Below are 17985 nucleotides of genomic sequence, written 5' to 3' on the forward strand. Positions count from 1 at the left end.
TGAACCGTTTGGCACTCCGTCTCTTTGTTCAACTACATTGCATGCACAGTCTTTGAGGAAAACAAGATTTTTTCCAGTCACTTTACATGGAATAGGTATGTTCATGTTTTGTTGTTGGAAATGGTTTCAGGAATTTTCAGCCATGGAGATTCTTGAAGAAGAAAGAAGCATGACTCTCGACGAAGTTGAAGCATTGAAGGAGCCAAAAGGAGACTTTGTGTCGCTTTCGGCGCGGCTCAAAGAAGCAAGCGTTGCAGACCTTTATGAAGTTCAAGTACCACACGAACCACACCTCAGAGTGGGCCGGCGAAGAGTTCCTTTTCCGTGGACAGAAAAGGAACCTTGGGCACAGTTTGGAACACTCATCTTGAGCAAAGTTCAAACATTCACTCCGCTGCACCTTACATACACCCTCTTCCAATGTTCCCAGAGTAACTAAACCTGATAGGCCACCTGAGCCAGCACAAAGGTTGAAGGTCACAGAAGCTACTCCCTGTGCACCCTTGGTGGTAGCCTTTGGATTTGGTGAGCGTATGAAGGATCATAGAAGCGGAAAGAAATCTCCTCTACAGGAGTTCACTCCCCTTCAACATCAGCCCCATCGGTGTCTGCTTCTCCGACCAGAACAAAGCTCTCCTCTGTGTCTAGCGAACTCCCTTCACAAAGCTTCCTCAAGACGGGATACAACAAAAACAATGTTGATTTCAAGCTTGATGAATTCCCTGATCATGATATCTCTCTGCTTGAGTGCCATCTCCCCTCCCTCCTCGCCCTTACCCACCCCCTACTCGCCCCTCACACCCACCTCGCCCCTACAATCTCTCTCTCGCCCCTACCCTCCCCCTCACACCCCCTTTGGCCCTACCCACTCACCCTCGCCCCCTACCTACCCCTCGTCCCCCTACCCACCCCTCGCCCCCTGCCCACTCACCCTCGCCTCAGGTTGTTTCAGGTTGCTTTGGCCTGGTGAAGTTGCTTTTCTGAGCTTGCAACGGCTCTTGGACGAGGCCTTTGTCTTGGCAAGAGAGTCCTTGCATTCAATTACCCTTCTCACGGCTAGGGCTAGAATTTGAGCTGGGACTGGGATTTTTGAGAGCATTCTTCTTTGGATGTTTCTGAAGCCCCTTACTGAGCTATAGCTAAGGTGGGCAGCTGCAAAAACATAACAAATGGATGCAATCCAAACCTCAAAGGGATATTTTGATGTATGCTCTTATGCGGATTGACAGTATCTAGCTAGCTTGCAATGAGGTAACTCTGTATGCTCTTGGGGTTTGAAGTATACTGCTATAGCTACTCCGTCAATCAGTGTCAGCAGGTGGCTGCTCCTTTTGCTGAGAGTCGGTTTGTGGGTTTGTGGAGAGCACTCGTAGAGACCAGAGTTTTCCCATCGATCGGTTTGTGGATTTGTGGAGAGCACTCGTAGAGCCCAGAGTTTTCCCATCGATCTGATAACTCCACCTCCAGAGTCTGATACTTCGGGTGCAATAGTGGCCACAACTCTTATCTCTTGGATGATAGGATCAGGAGCTCACCATTGTACAGATGCAGTACCTAGTGGTTTTATTTCACAGTTTTTTAGCATTCCTCTCACCGAGACGGTGAGCAGTCTTGTAGCAAGCAACTTGTAGCAAGCTACAATGTCACTTTCACAGGACACACAGTTAGTACAGTTGGTCTGGTCTGGTTCACATGGGACGGACTCTCTGGGCTGGGTAGTGACACGTGGCAGGGATATAGACGGTGGTCTAGTGGACATCGTGGCCAGGTCACCACCACCACTCAGTTTGGAGATAGACTTAGATGGCTGACATTTATGAGCCGTTGGTGGCTCTTTATGGTGGGACATATGAGTAGTAGTTGTTGGGTCATCATTATCATCTTCTTCATATATGGTCCAGCGTCGTCATCTAGAGAGTGAGTCTATACACACAGCACGTCTGCACCATCCCTGCACATGTAAGCCTCGAGACCCCCATTGTACCCAGGTGAGTTCTGGGCTGGAGCTGACTGTGTTGCCACGCCAGAGTCTGTACTGGTTCCTTTGAGATAGTCGAGTCTGTATGTTCTGGTTTGCTACTGTGTCTCTGTGTTGATTTGCTGTTATCTATTGTTTCCTGTGTTTTCATGCTGTTTGAGTGAGATGTCATCCACATTGCACTGAGGAGCACCCACTGTAGAGAGCACGACACACTATCCACGCTACACTACGCTTAAGAGCACAATATGGAGGATTTTCCCTTGCGGTATTTCTTTACTATAGTAAGAATCTGAGTACAACGGGCATGCTGACCTTGGTTTTTAGTTCTTTACTGTTACAACTGCCAAGTTAGCAGTTTAGTTGTACAAGCCGGGGATGCCATCACACGTCCATTGTAATCACTTCCGGCGAGGGATCAAACAGAAACACACATATAGCTGCAATCTATACACTTAGCAACACTTTTAGTACTTCAAAAAAACTGTAAAAGGGAAAGAAAGAGGATCCACGCAAGACACAGAGCGGCGGAGTTTCACCCCTAGACGGCACTGGCGCCCCTTTCGATATTTCTTTATTATTAAATCGCAAAGGTACAATGGTTTGGGGCCCTCCTCAGCTTTCCACACGGTAGAATAATCTGAGAGAGAGAGACCCCTAGTTACATATTTAAAGGCCCTTGGCCCAAATTCAAAAGCTTTACATGAAAAGCATTGAAGTCTAAAAGCATTTGCTTTATTTATGGTTTAGGTCCCTCGGCCGGCTCCTGTAAGTTGTACGAGGTTAGGATCATAAATAAAGTAGATGCTTTTAGACTTCAATGCTTTTCATGTAAAGCTTTTGAGTTTGGGCCAAGGGCCTTTAAATATGTAGCTAGGGGTCTCTCTCTGGGATTATTCTAACGCGTGGAGAAACAGAGGAGAGCCCCAGACCATTGTACCTTTGCGAATTAATATAAAGAAATACCGAAAGGGGTGTTAGTCTTTGGGGCCAATGCTATCTAGGGGTAGAACCCCGCCACTCTGTGTCTTTCGCGTGGGTTCTCTCTTTCCCTTTTACAGTTGTTTTAGATGCTTATTTTAAGAACAAAGGACAATCTCACTGCCTTTCTTGAAAGGGATGTGAACCCTCTTGGTTTGAATTTGATAGAGATCCAGCTACTCAAAGAGTGCCACATCATCAACCAGCATCCGTACACAAATGACATATCCCCCTTGTAACAAAAAAGTAGCCACCCTCGAATACATGTCAAAACAAAGATAGCATGGAAGATCAATAGACATTGACACCATGTAGACATGCACAGCACCATCCATACTAGGGAGACACATTGGCATACACACCACAGAGTTGCATTAAGAGAATCTTGGCTCAAGATTTGACATTTAACCCCACTTCTTGGTCTAGCATTTCACATTGAACTCATTGCGATGTGTCAACTAGTCATCATATCCTGGTCCACCATTGCACATTAGACTCATCCAGATCAATAGACATTGACACCATGTAGACATGCACAACACCATCCATACTACGCAAACACATTGGCATACACACCACAGAGTTGCATTAAAAATATCTTGGTTCAAGATTTGACATTTAACCCCACTTCTTGGTCTAGCATTTCACATTGAACTCATTGTGTGTCAACTAGTCATCATATCCTGGTCCACCATTGCACATTAGACTTATCCATATGTGTCAAATAGTCATCACGTCTTGGTCCGACATTTCACATTGGACTCATCAACATGTTGAGGTGCACTTGTCAATCTCACCCTACTCTGATGTGATTCACCATAAAGAAGGAAAGATATATTTACATCTATTACAGGGCAAAATGACCCATGACCCAGAACAAGGTACAACCGATGATGTAATCTCTCATCATGAAGGGTCCCAAAGTAAAGCACAACCCTACCTAAACCCTAGCTATAATAGAAAAGAGAAATCTCCTAAAAGACTCGGATGCTATAGGCTGCAACTAGCAAGTTATAGGAGTAGTCTCTCCTTGACACAAGAATGCCTTCAAAGGAAGAGACCATTAAGTAGATGCCCAACTCTCTGAGTAGATGGATCTCTATCAAATTCAAACCAAGAGGGTTCACATCCCTCTCAAGAAATGCAGTGAGATTGTCCTCTGATCTTAAAATAAGCAAGGCAGTGGCATATAAAACGCTCTTCAATCTCTGGTGCTAGCTGACATACATGGCATATATGCTGCTTTGATGGCACTCCCACTCTCCACTAAATCTGCAAGTCTTAACTCCAACTCATGTGCGGAAGTAGGAATTTGGTCTATAGCACATCTCAGCCCATGTGAAAAACAGCAAAAGCTTTGCGGAAAACTACCAAGCCTTAGTAGATCCTCCTAAAAATCCCTCTTCAATAACTGCCCTCTGAGTAATTCCTCTTTGCTCTGGGGATACATGAAACTCGACCAATTTCAATCTCTAATCTCCTCTAGGCTGTCCAATAGCCACCTAGGCATTATTTGGCATGCATATGCAATGTATCTTAGCCTCTGTATAAACCTATCCTTCAAGTACTGATCTCTATAGTACAGCATCTCCATAGGTGTACTCTAAGTCTTTTCAATATAGAGCTGCTAAAATTCAGTCAGAAGACCCAATCCTCTCATCATGCGTCCCCTGTTTGATCTCCTTTAGACCATGTCCACAGGCAGGAAAAACGCGCATACACAAAACACCTATGCAGGGCATGAGCATTGAACAACTCTGTCAACTCTGAAATCCATTATCTGCTCTCACCTCTAATAGTTGTCTCGATGCCTAAAAACTGCTCTGTGAGAGTACCTGTGGTAGCTCTTTAATCCTCTGGATGAAACACTGCCTGGAAGAGGGAGGGCTTCACTAGCATGGGTGGGGCAGACAGTTTAGCTCTAATAATATCATGTGCTGAGGGATTTTTTGCAGCGTATATGTGAGAGTATCATGATATGTGGCCTCCATAAGTGTATAGGCTGTAAAAAGTAAAACAGAGTTCTCTATTCTCCCCTTCGTCAACTTTGCACCTTATTCACAGTGCTTTCCACTATGCACTCTCCCCCCCCCCCCTCTTCTCCCTTCCCCTTCAGAAAAAAAGATCCTACGGTTAAAACTATATAAAAACGTTGATTTTTCCCTTGCAATCCATAATTGGTCTTGTCTGGTTATCAGCCAGGCTGTATACTACTCCAGAGAGACAAGTATCAAATGAGATAGGCTCTTTAAAAAAACACAGAATTTGATGCTTGAGTAGTGACAAAATACTTGAATATTACAAAAATTCCAGTGTATAGTCCATACCTAGTACATTTTACGGAAGGGCTTTTAGCAAGAGGCTCCTTCATACATTGCTCTGCCAAGGGTTCTCCAGTTACTATTAGTGCAATTATTCCCACCTGTAGGATAAGTCTCACATAACCGTTCAAAAACAACTTATGTACTATAAGTTTATGTAATTTCCACAAGCCCGATAAAGTCCATCCTAAAAGGGGCAGTTCAATGGCAATATCGCATTACCTGATTGTAAGCATTCATCTTGTTTAGAAAGCATGTATGTAGCAATAGTCGAACCAATATAGCTTGGCAATCGATAGAAATATGCTTCAGCTCACGAGCTTGATGCTTTGTCTTGTCATTTGGATCTAAAGAAACAAACCTGTTCTAGATACATACAAAAGGATAGTAAATAACTCATCTTCACTCGAGAGTATTCAAAGTAATATAACCTCCATTATTTTGAATTTGGCATACAAAACTTACGCCACATGTGAAAAGATATACCTTCATAAGATCAGAATAGTCTGACCTCACGAATTATAAGAGGGGATTAAACACTCATAAAACTACAGAAGCAAGAGACACAAGGGAAAAAAAAAAACACTTTATTTGCTATTAAACAAAACTAGATAAAACAAACCATTATTTACTTTTTTTAAAAAGAAAATTAGAAAAAGCATACACAAAATAAGTTGATGCAGCTTACTTGGATAAAACTTGAAACAAGTACTCAACTTTAAACTACAAATGATAAGACATCTCAAAGACTTAATCCTAGAAATCAGACTTCACAACACAACTTCTACAAAAACAAATTCTTAAGACCTAATGTAGGCTAAATACTAGAAATGAATACTACTACAAATCTACAAAGAAGAGGCTAGAAATAACCAGAAAAGTACAAAGATCCAAACTCGACAATATGTGACCTCAACTTCCTTGCTTGTCCAAACAGGAAGAATAAGATTATCACCTTTATCATGCATAGCTTGGACAACAACTATGACATCCCTACTCACGTCGTCAGTGCCCAAGAGTAGGTGCAGGTTTGTATAGAGGTCATTCATGCTTTGAACGTACTCTATAAAACCAACGAGCTGAGTTTCTATCACCCTCCGGAGATGATGGGCATACTCAGCCATGATAAAGGCTAGCATTCTATAATGAGCATAGATGACTTAATTTTCTAGTCGTTAAATAATGGTTACGCACCTCTCCAACCACCCCATCTGACCCTGTCTAACCCTTCATACGGATACTCCTCATGTCAAATCCTTGTAATAGTTGTTGGGATAAGGAGAGAGACGTCACAAACTGGTGATGTGCCCTGTATACACACACACACACACACTCCCGCCCTGGTTGGTTGACGTGGCAGCAGTGACGTGGAAGCAGTGCACGAACACCTCAGCAAATTGCGGTGCAAGAAAAGCTGGCAGGCAACGTACGGAAAAGAAGGCAGCATTTGGCTCTACGCAGTGCTACACAAGGCATAAAAAGAGCTTTTGTTAAATTGCTTTATTTTAGAAGCCTTTGAAAGTTGCTTTATTTTTGTAAGCCTATTTTTGGGGCAGCTTTTTACGGGCAGCTTATGGGGCTCTGCTTTTGGCATCCCTTGTAACTCTTTATAAGTGTGGTTTGGGCTCCCACTTCTCAGAGCATCTGGACACAAAGTCTGAGAGTAAGACCCAATCACTCCCTTGTACTTTGAGCAGCAGATTTAATACAAAAAGAAATACCGAAAGGTGCGTCAGTCTTTGGGGCCAATATCTCTTGGCACGGAACTCCACCGGGCCGGTGTTGAATCAAATTGTGAACTGTTTTGAAGTGAATTCCTGTCTTGTCGTGGTAGATTCTTGACTTGGAGTGTCCAAGTCTGTTACAGTGGTATCAGAGCACGGCCGATTTCTCTTCTACCGGGAAATCCGATCCTTTTTATGCAGCACTTATGGATTCAAGCAAAGGACAGTCAACTTCCTCTGCATCCGGAGATGTGGGAAGAGATCACGAAGAAGATTCGATGATGCGACAAAGCTGATGATGAATTTTGCGAAGGACCCTAAACTTGCAAAATTTTTCACCCAGACCTCCTTCGACGAGGTGCACTCACAGTGGCGGCAAACCACGGAGCCACCCCTCAGACCGGCAGTCAAGAAACCTCCTACTCCAAGGATGTTTACAGAGCAAGAATTAGAAGAGGTGGTTGATGCACAGATTAGCCAGCTTTTTGACGCGCAGAACAAAGTTGAAAAGCACGACAAAAAGCAGAAGAAAGGCACTGACTTCCCGGAGTCAATTTGTAGCCTGGCGAAAGGCGAACACCGAATGGCGAGGCAAAGTGGGCGAATGGCGAGGACGAGGGCGAAGGGCAAGGGCGAAGGTGAGGCCAGCGTGGGGTGAGGGCGAGGTCTAATGTCAAAAGGCAAGGGCGTTGGCAAGTCGAGGTCAAGGGCGAGAGGCTAGCGCAAGACCAGGTCGAGGGTGTGGAGCTGAAATGTGCAAGGAGTAGCTGAGGCGAATGGCGATTATCGTACAACAATTGACGTACAGCAAGCCGAGGGATCAGCAGGGCGACGACCATCAATTGAAGATGAGAAGGATAGATTGATGCAGCAGGGCTAGAACCATGAATTGAAGTTGAGAAAGGATAGACACTTGCAACCACATAATCCAGAAGATAATCCGGAAGGGATCAACACACTCTTGAGGAGCTTGAGAAAGACATACACATTCACGCAACATTGCAACACAGCTCACAGGTAGTGGATTAATGAATGTATCATGTAGCTTGAATTGTAAACGAACATTTTGAAAAGCAGCCCCACACCTATTCAGTGAGAGCGATCAGAGACACAATGGACACAGTAGGTAATGAGGAGTCAGTGCCAAGAAGTAGCTGTAGAGAAGAGAGTGATATGATGAGTGACCCAGAATTAAGATTAGGTGAGGAAGATAAAGAGTACACCAGGAAAGAAAAGCAACGAGCAGAATTAAGAATAACATACACTTGGTGCTTTGCACGAACTACACTAGGGAACAACCAGAACCTTAACCCATCAAACAAAGTAGGTCTACTCAGAGAGAAGAGGTGAACTTAGATAAGAGAGGGGAAGAAAGAAGCTATTGAATAGTGAGACTTGGCTAGACCACTAGAGGGGAAGGCAATATAGATTTTTAAAGGGCAGAATGATAGCACTTAATCCGAGATCCATTGACTAGGAGTAGAGGGAGGCCTTCTAGGGTGGATAATTGAACAACTTCTTTTTTTGGGCAGAATCTCCTGCACTTTGTAAGGGCCTTGCCAAGCATGGATGAGATTTTTGGATTTCCTTTGGTAGCGAGCCTGATAGAGAAGCACCAATGATCCGGGCTTGAATTTTGGCTCGCAAAGATGATGATCATGCCACGCCTTACGACAGAGCTGTTCCGCTTAAAGTGAATTGGAAGCTAACAAGCGACTCTCTTCCAGTTGGGAGAGACGAGAGATGTAGGCAGAGCCCATACCCCAATCCGTGCCAAGACTGCCTACTCGAAGGGAGCCTGAGTTAAATTCGAAAGGAGCTATGGCTTCCAAACCGAAGGCTAGTTGGAAAGGGGTGTGAGCGGTTGTCGCTTTGGAGGAAGTGCGGTATGCCCAGAGGGTTGTGGATAGCTTGAGCCCATGACGCCGGATGGAGATGACATGCTTTCCGTAGGAGGGCGATTAGAACCTTGTTTGTGCTCTCGGCTTGCCCATTGCCTCTAGAATAATAGGCACAAGATTTGCGATGAAAAATCTTGTAGTTGGCCAACAAAGTTGGAATCTTCTCATTAACAAAGTGATTGCCCTAATCACTGGTGATCTCCAGGGGACATCCAAACCTGCACAATATATTTTCGTACAAAAAATTTGCCACAGTATTGCTAGTGCAATCAGTTGTTGCTAGGACCTCTGCCAACCTGTAGCCACAAGCATATGCTTCCACAATCCGATTACCTAGTTGAGCCAGGGGATTATAACCCCCATCTCTTGAATGGTAACCATGCCAGCGAGACCTGCAAAGGACGATTAGACTGCTTACTTGGTTTCTGTCCACAACGCTCACAAACATCACAAACTTTGAATAAGCAATTGTATCCCTCAATACATAAGGCCACAAGAGACCACTCTGTATAATTTCTAGGCGATAATGTGACCAGGGTAATGGCCACCAGTAAGACCATTGTGGGCATCCTCAAGAATATGCTCAATTTCATGGGGAGAGACACACCGCCTCAGAATACCCTCCGAGCCCGACTTGTAGAGCTGGCTGGCGCGCCAATGAGAGTGAATGGGCGTGGTTTCAACAACAACCTTCTCTTCTGCGAGGGAGATGCATTCTCTGGGTACAAGCCAGTAGATAACAAATGCAAGACATTGCCGTACCATTCCGGAGTTGTATCCACCTTAAAGAGACTTCTATCTGGAAGTCATCTACAATCCCTGTAGCTTCTTCACCTGTTTGAATGCGAGAGAGGTGGTAAGCCATGACATGATGCTTGCCCGTACGGAGGACCATCTCGAAATCAAACTCCTGAAATAGAAGTAGCCAATACCACTGTCACAAACTGCTCACGTGTCAAAGCCCTGAAGAAGGGAGTCAACTTGCAGATGTCGGCCGAGGGGCCTAAACCCTAAGAAGAACAAGTAGCAGAAGAAGAAGAAGCCCTACCAACTTATGGGGACCTCGTCCGATGGGCCTCAGTGACATAAAGGGATTAAAATAAAGCAAGACTCACACACACTCACGCAAAGTTGATGACGTGGCAGCTATACGGCAAATTTCCAAAAATTGCGCTGGCACGATGACGTGGTAGACTGTACGGATTTCCGCGTTCTACGCTGGCAGATGACTTGGCAGGCTGTACGGATGTCCGTAAATTACGCTGGCAGCTTTTGGCATTGCTTTTGGGACCAAAAGCTTTTGAGTTTTGAAGGCTTTTCACTGTAATTGCTTTTCAGGCCAAGGACCTTTAAATATGAGGTTAGGGCTCATTCTCTAGCATGCTTCCTGGAGAAGGTGCAGAGTCTGGAGTACCAGCTTGTACTGTGTTGATGCAATATAAAGAAATACTGAAAGGGACGCCAAGGTTTGGGGCCAATACTCTCTGGGGTGGAATTACGCCACTCTGTGTCGCATGTTGTCTCTCTCTCTCTCTCCCTCTCTCAGTTTAGTTGTTATTGAAGTGCTAAAAGTCTGTTTCAGTTTGTTCTTTTCTAGTGGCACACGTGGTGCCCGTCCTGTGACAGCCACACTCGACTTGCCACTTGCGGCTTGTTAAGCAGATAGCGCAGGGCATGGTGATCAACAATAATTGTGAAGTGCACCCCTAATAACTAATGACGAAATTTTTGTAGAGCATACACAATAGCTTAACCTTCCCTTTCTGTCGTGCTATAGTTGTGCTCTGCTTTGGTGAGCAGTCGACTTACTTAGTGAACAGGCCGATCCAGGTTGAGCTCCTTGCTAGGTTGAGTCAGCACAACACCCACAGCCAGTTGACTGGCATCCGTATGCACATGAAATGGGAGGGACCAATCGGGGGCAACTAGAATAAGTGCTTCAATTATATGTTTTTTGAGGTATGCAAATGCCTCAACCTCGGGCTTTGACCATTGAAAGGGTACAGTAGCACTGGTCAGCTGGGTCAATGGTTGAGCTACTTGTGCATACATCCAGATGAAACTGCAATGATAGCATGTGTGGCATACAAAGCTCCGAACACCTTTGGGATGGATGGGAGGAGGCAACTTCAAGACGGCTACTATCTTCTCTGGTTAGGCGCTAAACCTTTAGGAGACACCACATGGCCTAAAAGAGTACCTTCAATGACCAAAAAATGGCATTTGTTCAGATTGAGCTTCAGACGTGCCTCCTTGTACCTCAGGAAGACAGCAAAGAGCTGAGCGAGGTGCTCCTCTAGAGATTTTCCACTAGGGTTGAACACTGAGTACTCCAAAAGGTTGAAAAATCGTCCATAAATATGCAAAGATGATTCGTGAGCAAAGGGCACAAAAGATGAGATATATTGTGCGATTGAAAGAAGGTGGAGCATTTTTCAGCCCAAAGGACATTCTAATGTAAACGAAAATACCCGATGGAGTCACAAAGGCGTTTTGAGCTGATCACCCAAATGGATGCCCAACTAATTATAGCCACTGGTGATTGAACCCATCCGTGAAACTGTAAAGTATGTGTCCTGCCTCATCTTCGAGCACACGCTCAGTGAAGGGTGTGGGAAAACCATCTGGGATAGTTACCTTGTTCAGGGCGCGGTAGTCGACGCACATGCGGATTTTATTGGATTGCTTCTTAGGCGCTATAACCATGGGTGATAGCCACTCAGAGTGCTCCACTGGTACAATGATCCTTGCTTCTTGCATTTTTTCTATCTCTTTCTTTACAGCCTCTGCATACTTAGGGTTGAGCTTGTAAGCTCGGCCTCTGACTGCTTTAGCCCCAATTCAACCAGAGGGATAGTATGGACACCCAATTCTGGTGCGATTCCTTCCAAATCTTTGTAGACCATGCAAAAACATCCTTAAAGAAGTGCATAAAAGAGACTCCCTGATCAAGTAGCGCCGGATGATCCCATAACCAAGCTGCTAAGAGGATGTGCTGAGGGTCGTCAGGGTCGCCCAAGTTGACTTCTCTAATGGGGTCAGGAAGTGTAGCTGGTGAGGGTGCATCAGAAGATGAAGGTTGAGTCGCCTCTTGGAGCTTTGAGAGATCATGGGCTAGTGTCTGATCAATGTGTAAATCAGCATACTCCTCTTGTAACCATCCTGGTGGAAGCTCCTCGAAAGGAAAATCCTCAGACAGAGCAGAGTGCGTTTGTGTGGGTGGGAGTCGGACACAGAGGAGGCTAAGGGGAGAGGTGAGACAGTGTGAACTCTTGCAAAGGAGATTTCTTCCCCCTTCTATGATGTGTTATAGGTTTACCAAGGCCAATGGCTTCCATCAAGGGGGTAACAAATGCATGATTTTCACTGATTGTCACACTGGTTTCTAGATGATGTGGCGCACTGGTCTCAGCTAGAGGAGCAGGGAAGAAGAGGGTGGATCAGTAGGCAAGGGTTGAATAGAGACCACATAGCATGGTAGTGATGTGGTAGCCTCCAGCCACTGCAGTAGATCTTCGTTAGACCCATCAGGTGGGGTAGTAGGCTGTTTCATGTCGGGGTTGGACTCCACTAACAAAGAACTATGATGAACCACTAGATCCATACCTCCTTCAAGTCGAATTCGTTGCATTGGGGAGCGAGGAGTATGGATCCACATGGCGTCGGTTCCCCAATCATGAAGTGCTTTAGTGTGCCGCAGCCATGGTCTACCGATGAGCAAAGGAAATCCTCCCTCAACCTGGGGAAGACGAACCACAACAAAATCAAGTGAAATGTGTCTTGTACCTGCATAGGCACCTTGCCCACTATGCCCACTGGGTAGACGGTCCTCTAGTCTGCCAATGTAAGTTGTAACTCTGAAGGGAGTAGGGTGGGTAGGCTACAGACCTAAAGCCAACATAGTGAACTCTGGCATCAAATTGATGCCAGATCCACCATCGACTCTGACACTAGAGAATTGGCACCCAAGAATAGACACAGTGAGACAAGGACTCCTATAATCGGTGAGGGAAGCGGCGGGATAGGAAATTATATAGGACTCTGAGGGCTGTACAGGAAGGTGCCCGCCACTAAGCCCTGCACCCGGGTATAGAGACTGAATGACCTTAAGGGTGTCACTTCTTAGATTTGCATCGAGCTTTAGCATGTCGTAAAGGGAGACTTGCTAAAAGGTGTTCCTCAGGATAGTTCCCGCTAGGCTTCTCCCTTTTGTCAAGGCATGTTCTGGGACTTTGATCTGCTGCAAGTTAGTTATTGCTTCCAAGAAGGCCCCATCAATATCAGATATCATAGAAGTCGGTAGGTTGTTGGCACCAGGGGGTGGCTTGTCAGATGTTGCAGACGGACTAGGTTGTTGAGGAGGAAATGGAAGAGCTGGACCTTCAAGAAGACTGAGTCCTATGGTTGCTCGTTGTGACCTAGTGAGGACACCAATGGGCTCCTCCACTTGCTACACCCTATCCTTAGGGGTAACCACAGGTGTAGCAAGTGACGGTTGAGGAATGGTGCTTATCGCAATCAGGTTGATCTTCGGAAAGGTGATTTCGTGTTGGTTCTGACTGAGGTTGGCAGAGGTGGATGCATGTTGCTTGGGACAACCTTTACTCTAGTGATCCTTGGCCTCAGGGCAATGATGGCAAGGCGGAGACCCTTCGGGCAAGGACACTTGCTTTGGTAGTGCCCATAGTCCCCACACTTGTAGCGCAAAATAGGGCGATTGGAGGACGAGGGGGGGGACGAGGTGGTCTCCGCTCTTGCTGCATGGGGGTGGAAGCTGGGGTGTAGAAGATCTGGGCACTAGCATGATAAAAACCTTGAGATGGAAAGGCGCTTTGCATACCTTGCATAGTAGGAGGGGTTGCCAACAGAGGGGGCATGTGGTTTGGATGGCCATAGGGAGAAACCATATTGGATGCAGGAGCCGAGCTGGTTGAAGCGTAGGGACGAGGCTTTGCTGTAATTGCCGCAGTCCCTTCAGATAGTAGCACTCCTTGTCATCATGGCCGGACTTCTCACAGAAGTGACAGTAAGCTCGAAGCGGGCATTCTTGCTGAGGATGCCCGGGAGTACGGCAGGAGCTACACCAGATCATAGCCTTAGATTCCTGATGAGCCTTGAGCTCCTCCAGCTCCCGCTTGATATGGTCCAAAGCTTCTTGATGTGGAGGCTTCTCTGTCGAAGAGAAACTGATCTCTCCTCTTGAAGAGCTCGTTGTAACTTCAGAGCTTCGAGCTCCTTGCACAAAGAAGTTAAAGGGTCAGAGGGACTTTCCAAAAATACTGAGGCAGTCTCTACCTGAGGAGAGTTGGTGAACAGCTTCCTGGCCCCCTCTATCCTAGTAGCAGCAACAACAAATTGTTCCACAGCGGCTTCAGGTTAGAGACTCTCTTTGAGTTTTTGTTGAGAAGTCTTAGAAAGAGCCTTCTCTACCCACTTCTTGACCATGAATTCTCATGGTTGTTGAGGAAGCTTTGCGACCAAAGACTTAATCCTTGTCATGAGTTCTGCAAAAGTCTCATGCGGATGTAGCATGAGGTTGGCCAATTCATCCAAAACCTTTTCTTGGAAGTCCCTTGGTCTAAAAGCTTCACAGAACTGCCTTCGTAATGTGGCCCAAGTCGTAAAATGGTTCTCAGCAAACTGACTGTACCATTTATTGGCTAAGCCATCCAAGGTTGAAGGGAAGAGCACTAGGTAGGCGTCTTCTCTATTGAGCCCACGACCCCTACAGAGGGAGACAAATCTCCTAGCATGGTCGCCTGCATCCTCTGTGGAGAGTCCTCCGAAAGTCGGAAACTTTATATTCACCTTAGGGAGGACGCTTGTGAGCTCCTCCATGGCTGCCTGTTAAGAAGCTTGTTGCTCAAGAGATTGTTGTAGCACAGCGGGCGAACTGTACTGAGGAAGGTGACCTCGGAGGTGAAGAACTATTTGAGGGAGTGGAGGTAGCCGCGAGGGAAGGTAGGGGTAACGGGGCTGGCGGACGCTTTCGATGGTAGTACTTCAGAGGAATCAGTAATGGACTTTGTCGATCTTTGGACTGCCTCGTATGTGTCATGTAGTAATCAGAAACCCACTAACCCAGTGTGAGTGACCTGGACGAGACACTAGCCAAGGACAAGTGACTAGATTGGGACCAGAGACTAGACCAGGAAGAGTGACTACACCAGCGGATGAGAGACTAGACCAGGACGAGTGACTTGACCAACTGGTTTAGGACTGAGCTAGACAGACCAAGCTAAACTACTCTGGTCCAAACTAGTAGACCAACACAGGCGAGAGCTTAATGAAGTGTCACGTGCACATTTAACCCTATGTGTGTGTGGACAAGCTACTTCATGACATGGGTTGGGTTCAGTTCAGTTCAGTTAGCTTAGGAAGTGTTCTGGGCACTTTTGTGAGTCTGTTCGCAGACCGTGCATGTCTAGACACTTAGAGTAGATGCATATCCTCTGGTTGCACACAACATGACCATCAGATTACAGTCAGATTCCATCAGGAGCATTTTACAGTGCATAGAACCTATTTTCCCTATTTTATCGAATTTTCACTTTTTATTTTTAAGTGACTTTGTTGGGAAACTGGGTAGGACAAAATGACTAAGGAACTTTATAAGAAAAGCTAGAGCTAGCACTTTCTGGCAGAAGAGGCAGGAGACCGCCATCAAGTGCACCTTCTTAGCAAGAACAACAAGAGAACCCGAGCGTTTTCAAGCAAGCAAGATCAGCCATCGTTTTTGGAGCAGATGCCTAGCGTTTTCTGCTGCAACAACCTAGTGCTTCCATCAAGATTCAGTAGTGGCATTTGCAGTAGAGCAGATCAGCCCCGGCGATAGCAGACCACAGCATTCAGCCCTAGCGTTTTTGAATCAGCAATCAACATTGCGTTTTTGCAGATTCTCCGCGACAAGACCATTCCTTGCACTAGCGTTTTCAGTTTATAGCATCAAGACTCCGCACCGCAAGTCCCGAACTTCGTAGATCTCACCTTCCCGCAGCAGATCCTCGCCGCACGGTCAGATCCAGCGTAGTTTGCAGATTCAGCCCGGAAAACGCAGATTTCAGCATCTGTGGTTTCAGTGCGTCGTCGTTGCATCGTCGTCATCGACATTGTCACCGATATAGAGTCAGAATTCAGCAGATAAAGATGTGCAGATTTCAGCCATTAGCGTTTTCAAATTTCAGCCCGTCACGTCGTCATCCTCATCGTCGTCGACATTGTCGGCAAGTCCAAAGCATTGTAGAGATTTGTGCAATCAATAGTAGACCGCTCTTGCCATAGAAAGTGGGGCCTTCGGAGGAGGGTTTAACAACATTCTGGTGTCATATTCTTCTCTCTCTATTTCTCAGTCTCGGTACCTTCATTCACAGTGTTCATCCACTTTGTTTGTGTCCATTGCACTCTCTCACTAAAGGAACGGAAGGCTCTCCTTTCCGTAAGTAAAAGGAACCTTGAGCAAAGTTCGAAGCACTCATCTTGAGCAAAGTTCAACATTCACTTCTTCCGCTGCACCTTGCATTGGTATGAGAGCTTTGGCAGTGTTCTCTATCACTCAAGGAAAGAACCACAAGAATTTTTTTTGTTTGTTGCGGTCGCACGTAACCCAAGTCCACTTGTGCGTGTCGATTCCTAATCGTGTTTTTGAAGAGTGACAGGAAACCCAAGAAAGAAGGGTCCAGCCTCCTCTTGTTTCTCTTTTCACTCATTGAGAGCGGACTGTGCACTTAGCGGCCGGCCAATCGACATGAGGTGGGAAAAAGTAACCTTGGTGTGAGCACAAGGCCGCCAAGGGGTGCGCCCGCGGGAAAGAGAAGAGATTGGGTAAGAGAAGATCCTTCTCTAACACACATTGCAAGCTAAAGACGAACCTCAAGACCCTCAAGAACCTCAAGACCCAAGAACCCAAGACCCACAAAACCCAAGTCCTCGTAAACTTAAGAACCAAAGATCTCAGTGAATGGTCATCATCCGAAGCGGAATGGATACTTCGCATGGAGGTGGTGAGCATGGGAGTGGCGAAGAAGAGTTTTTCCCACCAGGAGGTTTTTCCGACCCTCTCCCTTCCCATCTACGACAAGGATTGCACTAACTCCTATGGAAGCTTTTGACAAGATGATGATGGACAGGAAGTTAGAACGTGAAGAAAGAACAGCAGAAAGAATGGCCACCATAGAGCGTAGATACAAAGAAAGAATGGCAATCATAGAGCGTGAGCGCGAGCAAGCATGCTTAGCGGCCAAAGAAAGAATAGCAGAATTGGATCGCAAGCGTGAAGAGCGTGAAGTACAGAGAGCCCAACACATGCAAGAGTTGTTCCGACTATTTTCTAGTGTGCAGGCACAGATTGCAAAGGATCAGGACAAGGAGACTCTCTCAGTCTCGTCTTCTCAAAAGTACGACACACATGATTTGCATGATCAAGATGTGATTATTCATGAGCATGATGATTTGCATGATCAAGATGTGATTATTCACGAGCTTGATGATTTGCAAGATAATGATGTGATTGTTCACAAGGATGATGGTTTAGTTGATACTTTGTCTACTGAAGCTAACCTCATTGTAGATTCGATCAATCACGAAGAACCGATCTTGGCTCTCTAGTCGAGGTCCATAGATCCTCCACAGGAAGATTCGATCAATCACGACGAACCGATCTTGGCTCTCGAGTCGAGGTCCAAAGAACCCCCACAGGAAGTATTATGTGTTCGAATGATTAGTCAGCACGCATTGTTCGAGTGTTTCATTCATGATGCTTTCCTATATTTTAGTCACCGTCCTTATGTGATCCCTTTTCATAGGCATGCCATATTGCACGATGAACACGATTCACTCATGAATGAGCACGGATGTATGTGGATTACTCATGAAAAGATGAAATGTTTGCATTCGAGGATTTCACATTCCATGTCTCTTCCTTGGCATGACACAGTATCCGAAAGAGCACAAGAAGGATTGAGCATCAAGCATCGGCATTTCCATTGTGTCTTGCCACAGTTGATTGATTTAGATCAAAAAGTCAAGATTCAACCCCATTGTTTATGTGTGTTTGATGGACGGTTTGGCACTCAGTCACTTTG

The 17985-nt window shown here is 45.8% G+C and overlaps 1 protein-coding gene across 1 annotated transcript in view; it reads right to left on the reverse strand.

Moving 5' to 3' along the window:
* LOC147460759 (uncharacterized) overlaps positions 1 to 17985 on the reverse strand; it is a 165902-nt gene that overhangs the window by 62867 nt on the left and 85050 nt on the right. The window contains exons 5-6 of the mRNA XM_086508464.1: positions 5503 to 5641; positions 5287 to 5381 (exon numbers count right to left, since the gene is read on the reverse strand). Of these exons, the coding sequence (XP_086364590.1) occupies positions 5287 to 5381; positions 5503 to 5641 (234 nt within the window). The remainder of the gene's footprint in view (positions 1 to 5286; positions 5382 to 5502; positions 5642 to 17985) is intronic.

Source organism: Adiantum capillus-veneris, chromosome 3, assembly GCF_014529385.1.
Source record: "Adiantum capillus-veneris isolate H3 chromosome 3, ASM1452938v2, whole genome shotgun sequence".
NCBI classification, from domain to species: domain Eukaryota; kingdom Viridiplantae; phylum Streptophyta; class Polypodiopsida; order Polypodiales; family Pteridaceae; genus Adiantum; species Adiantum capillus-veneris.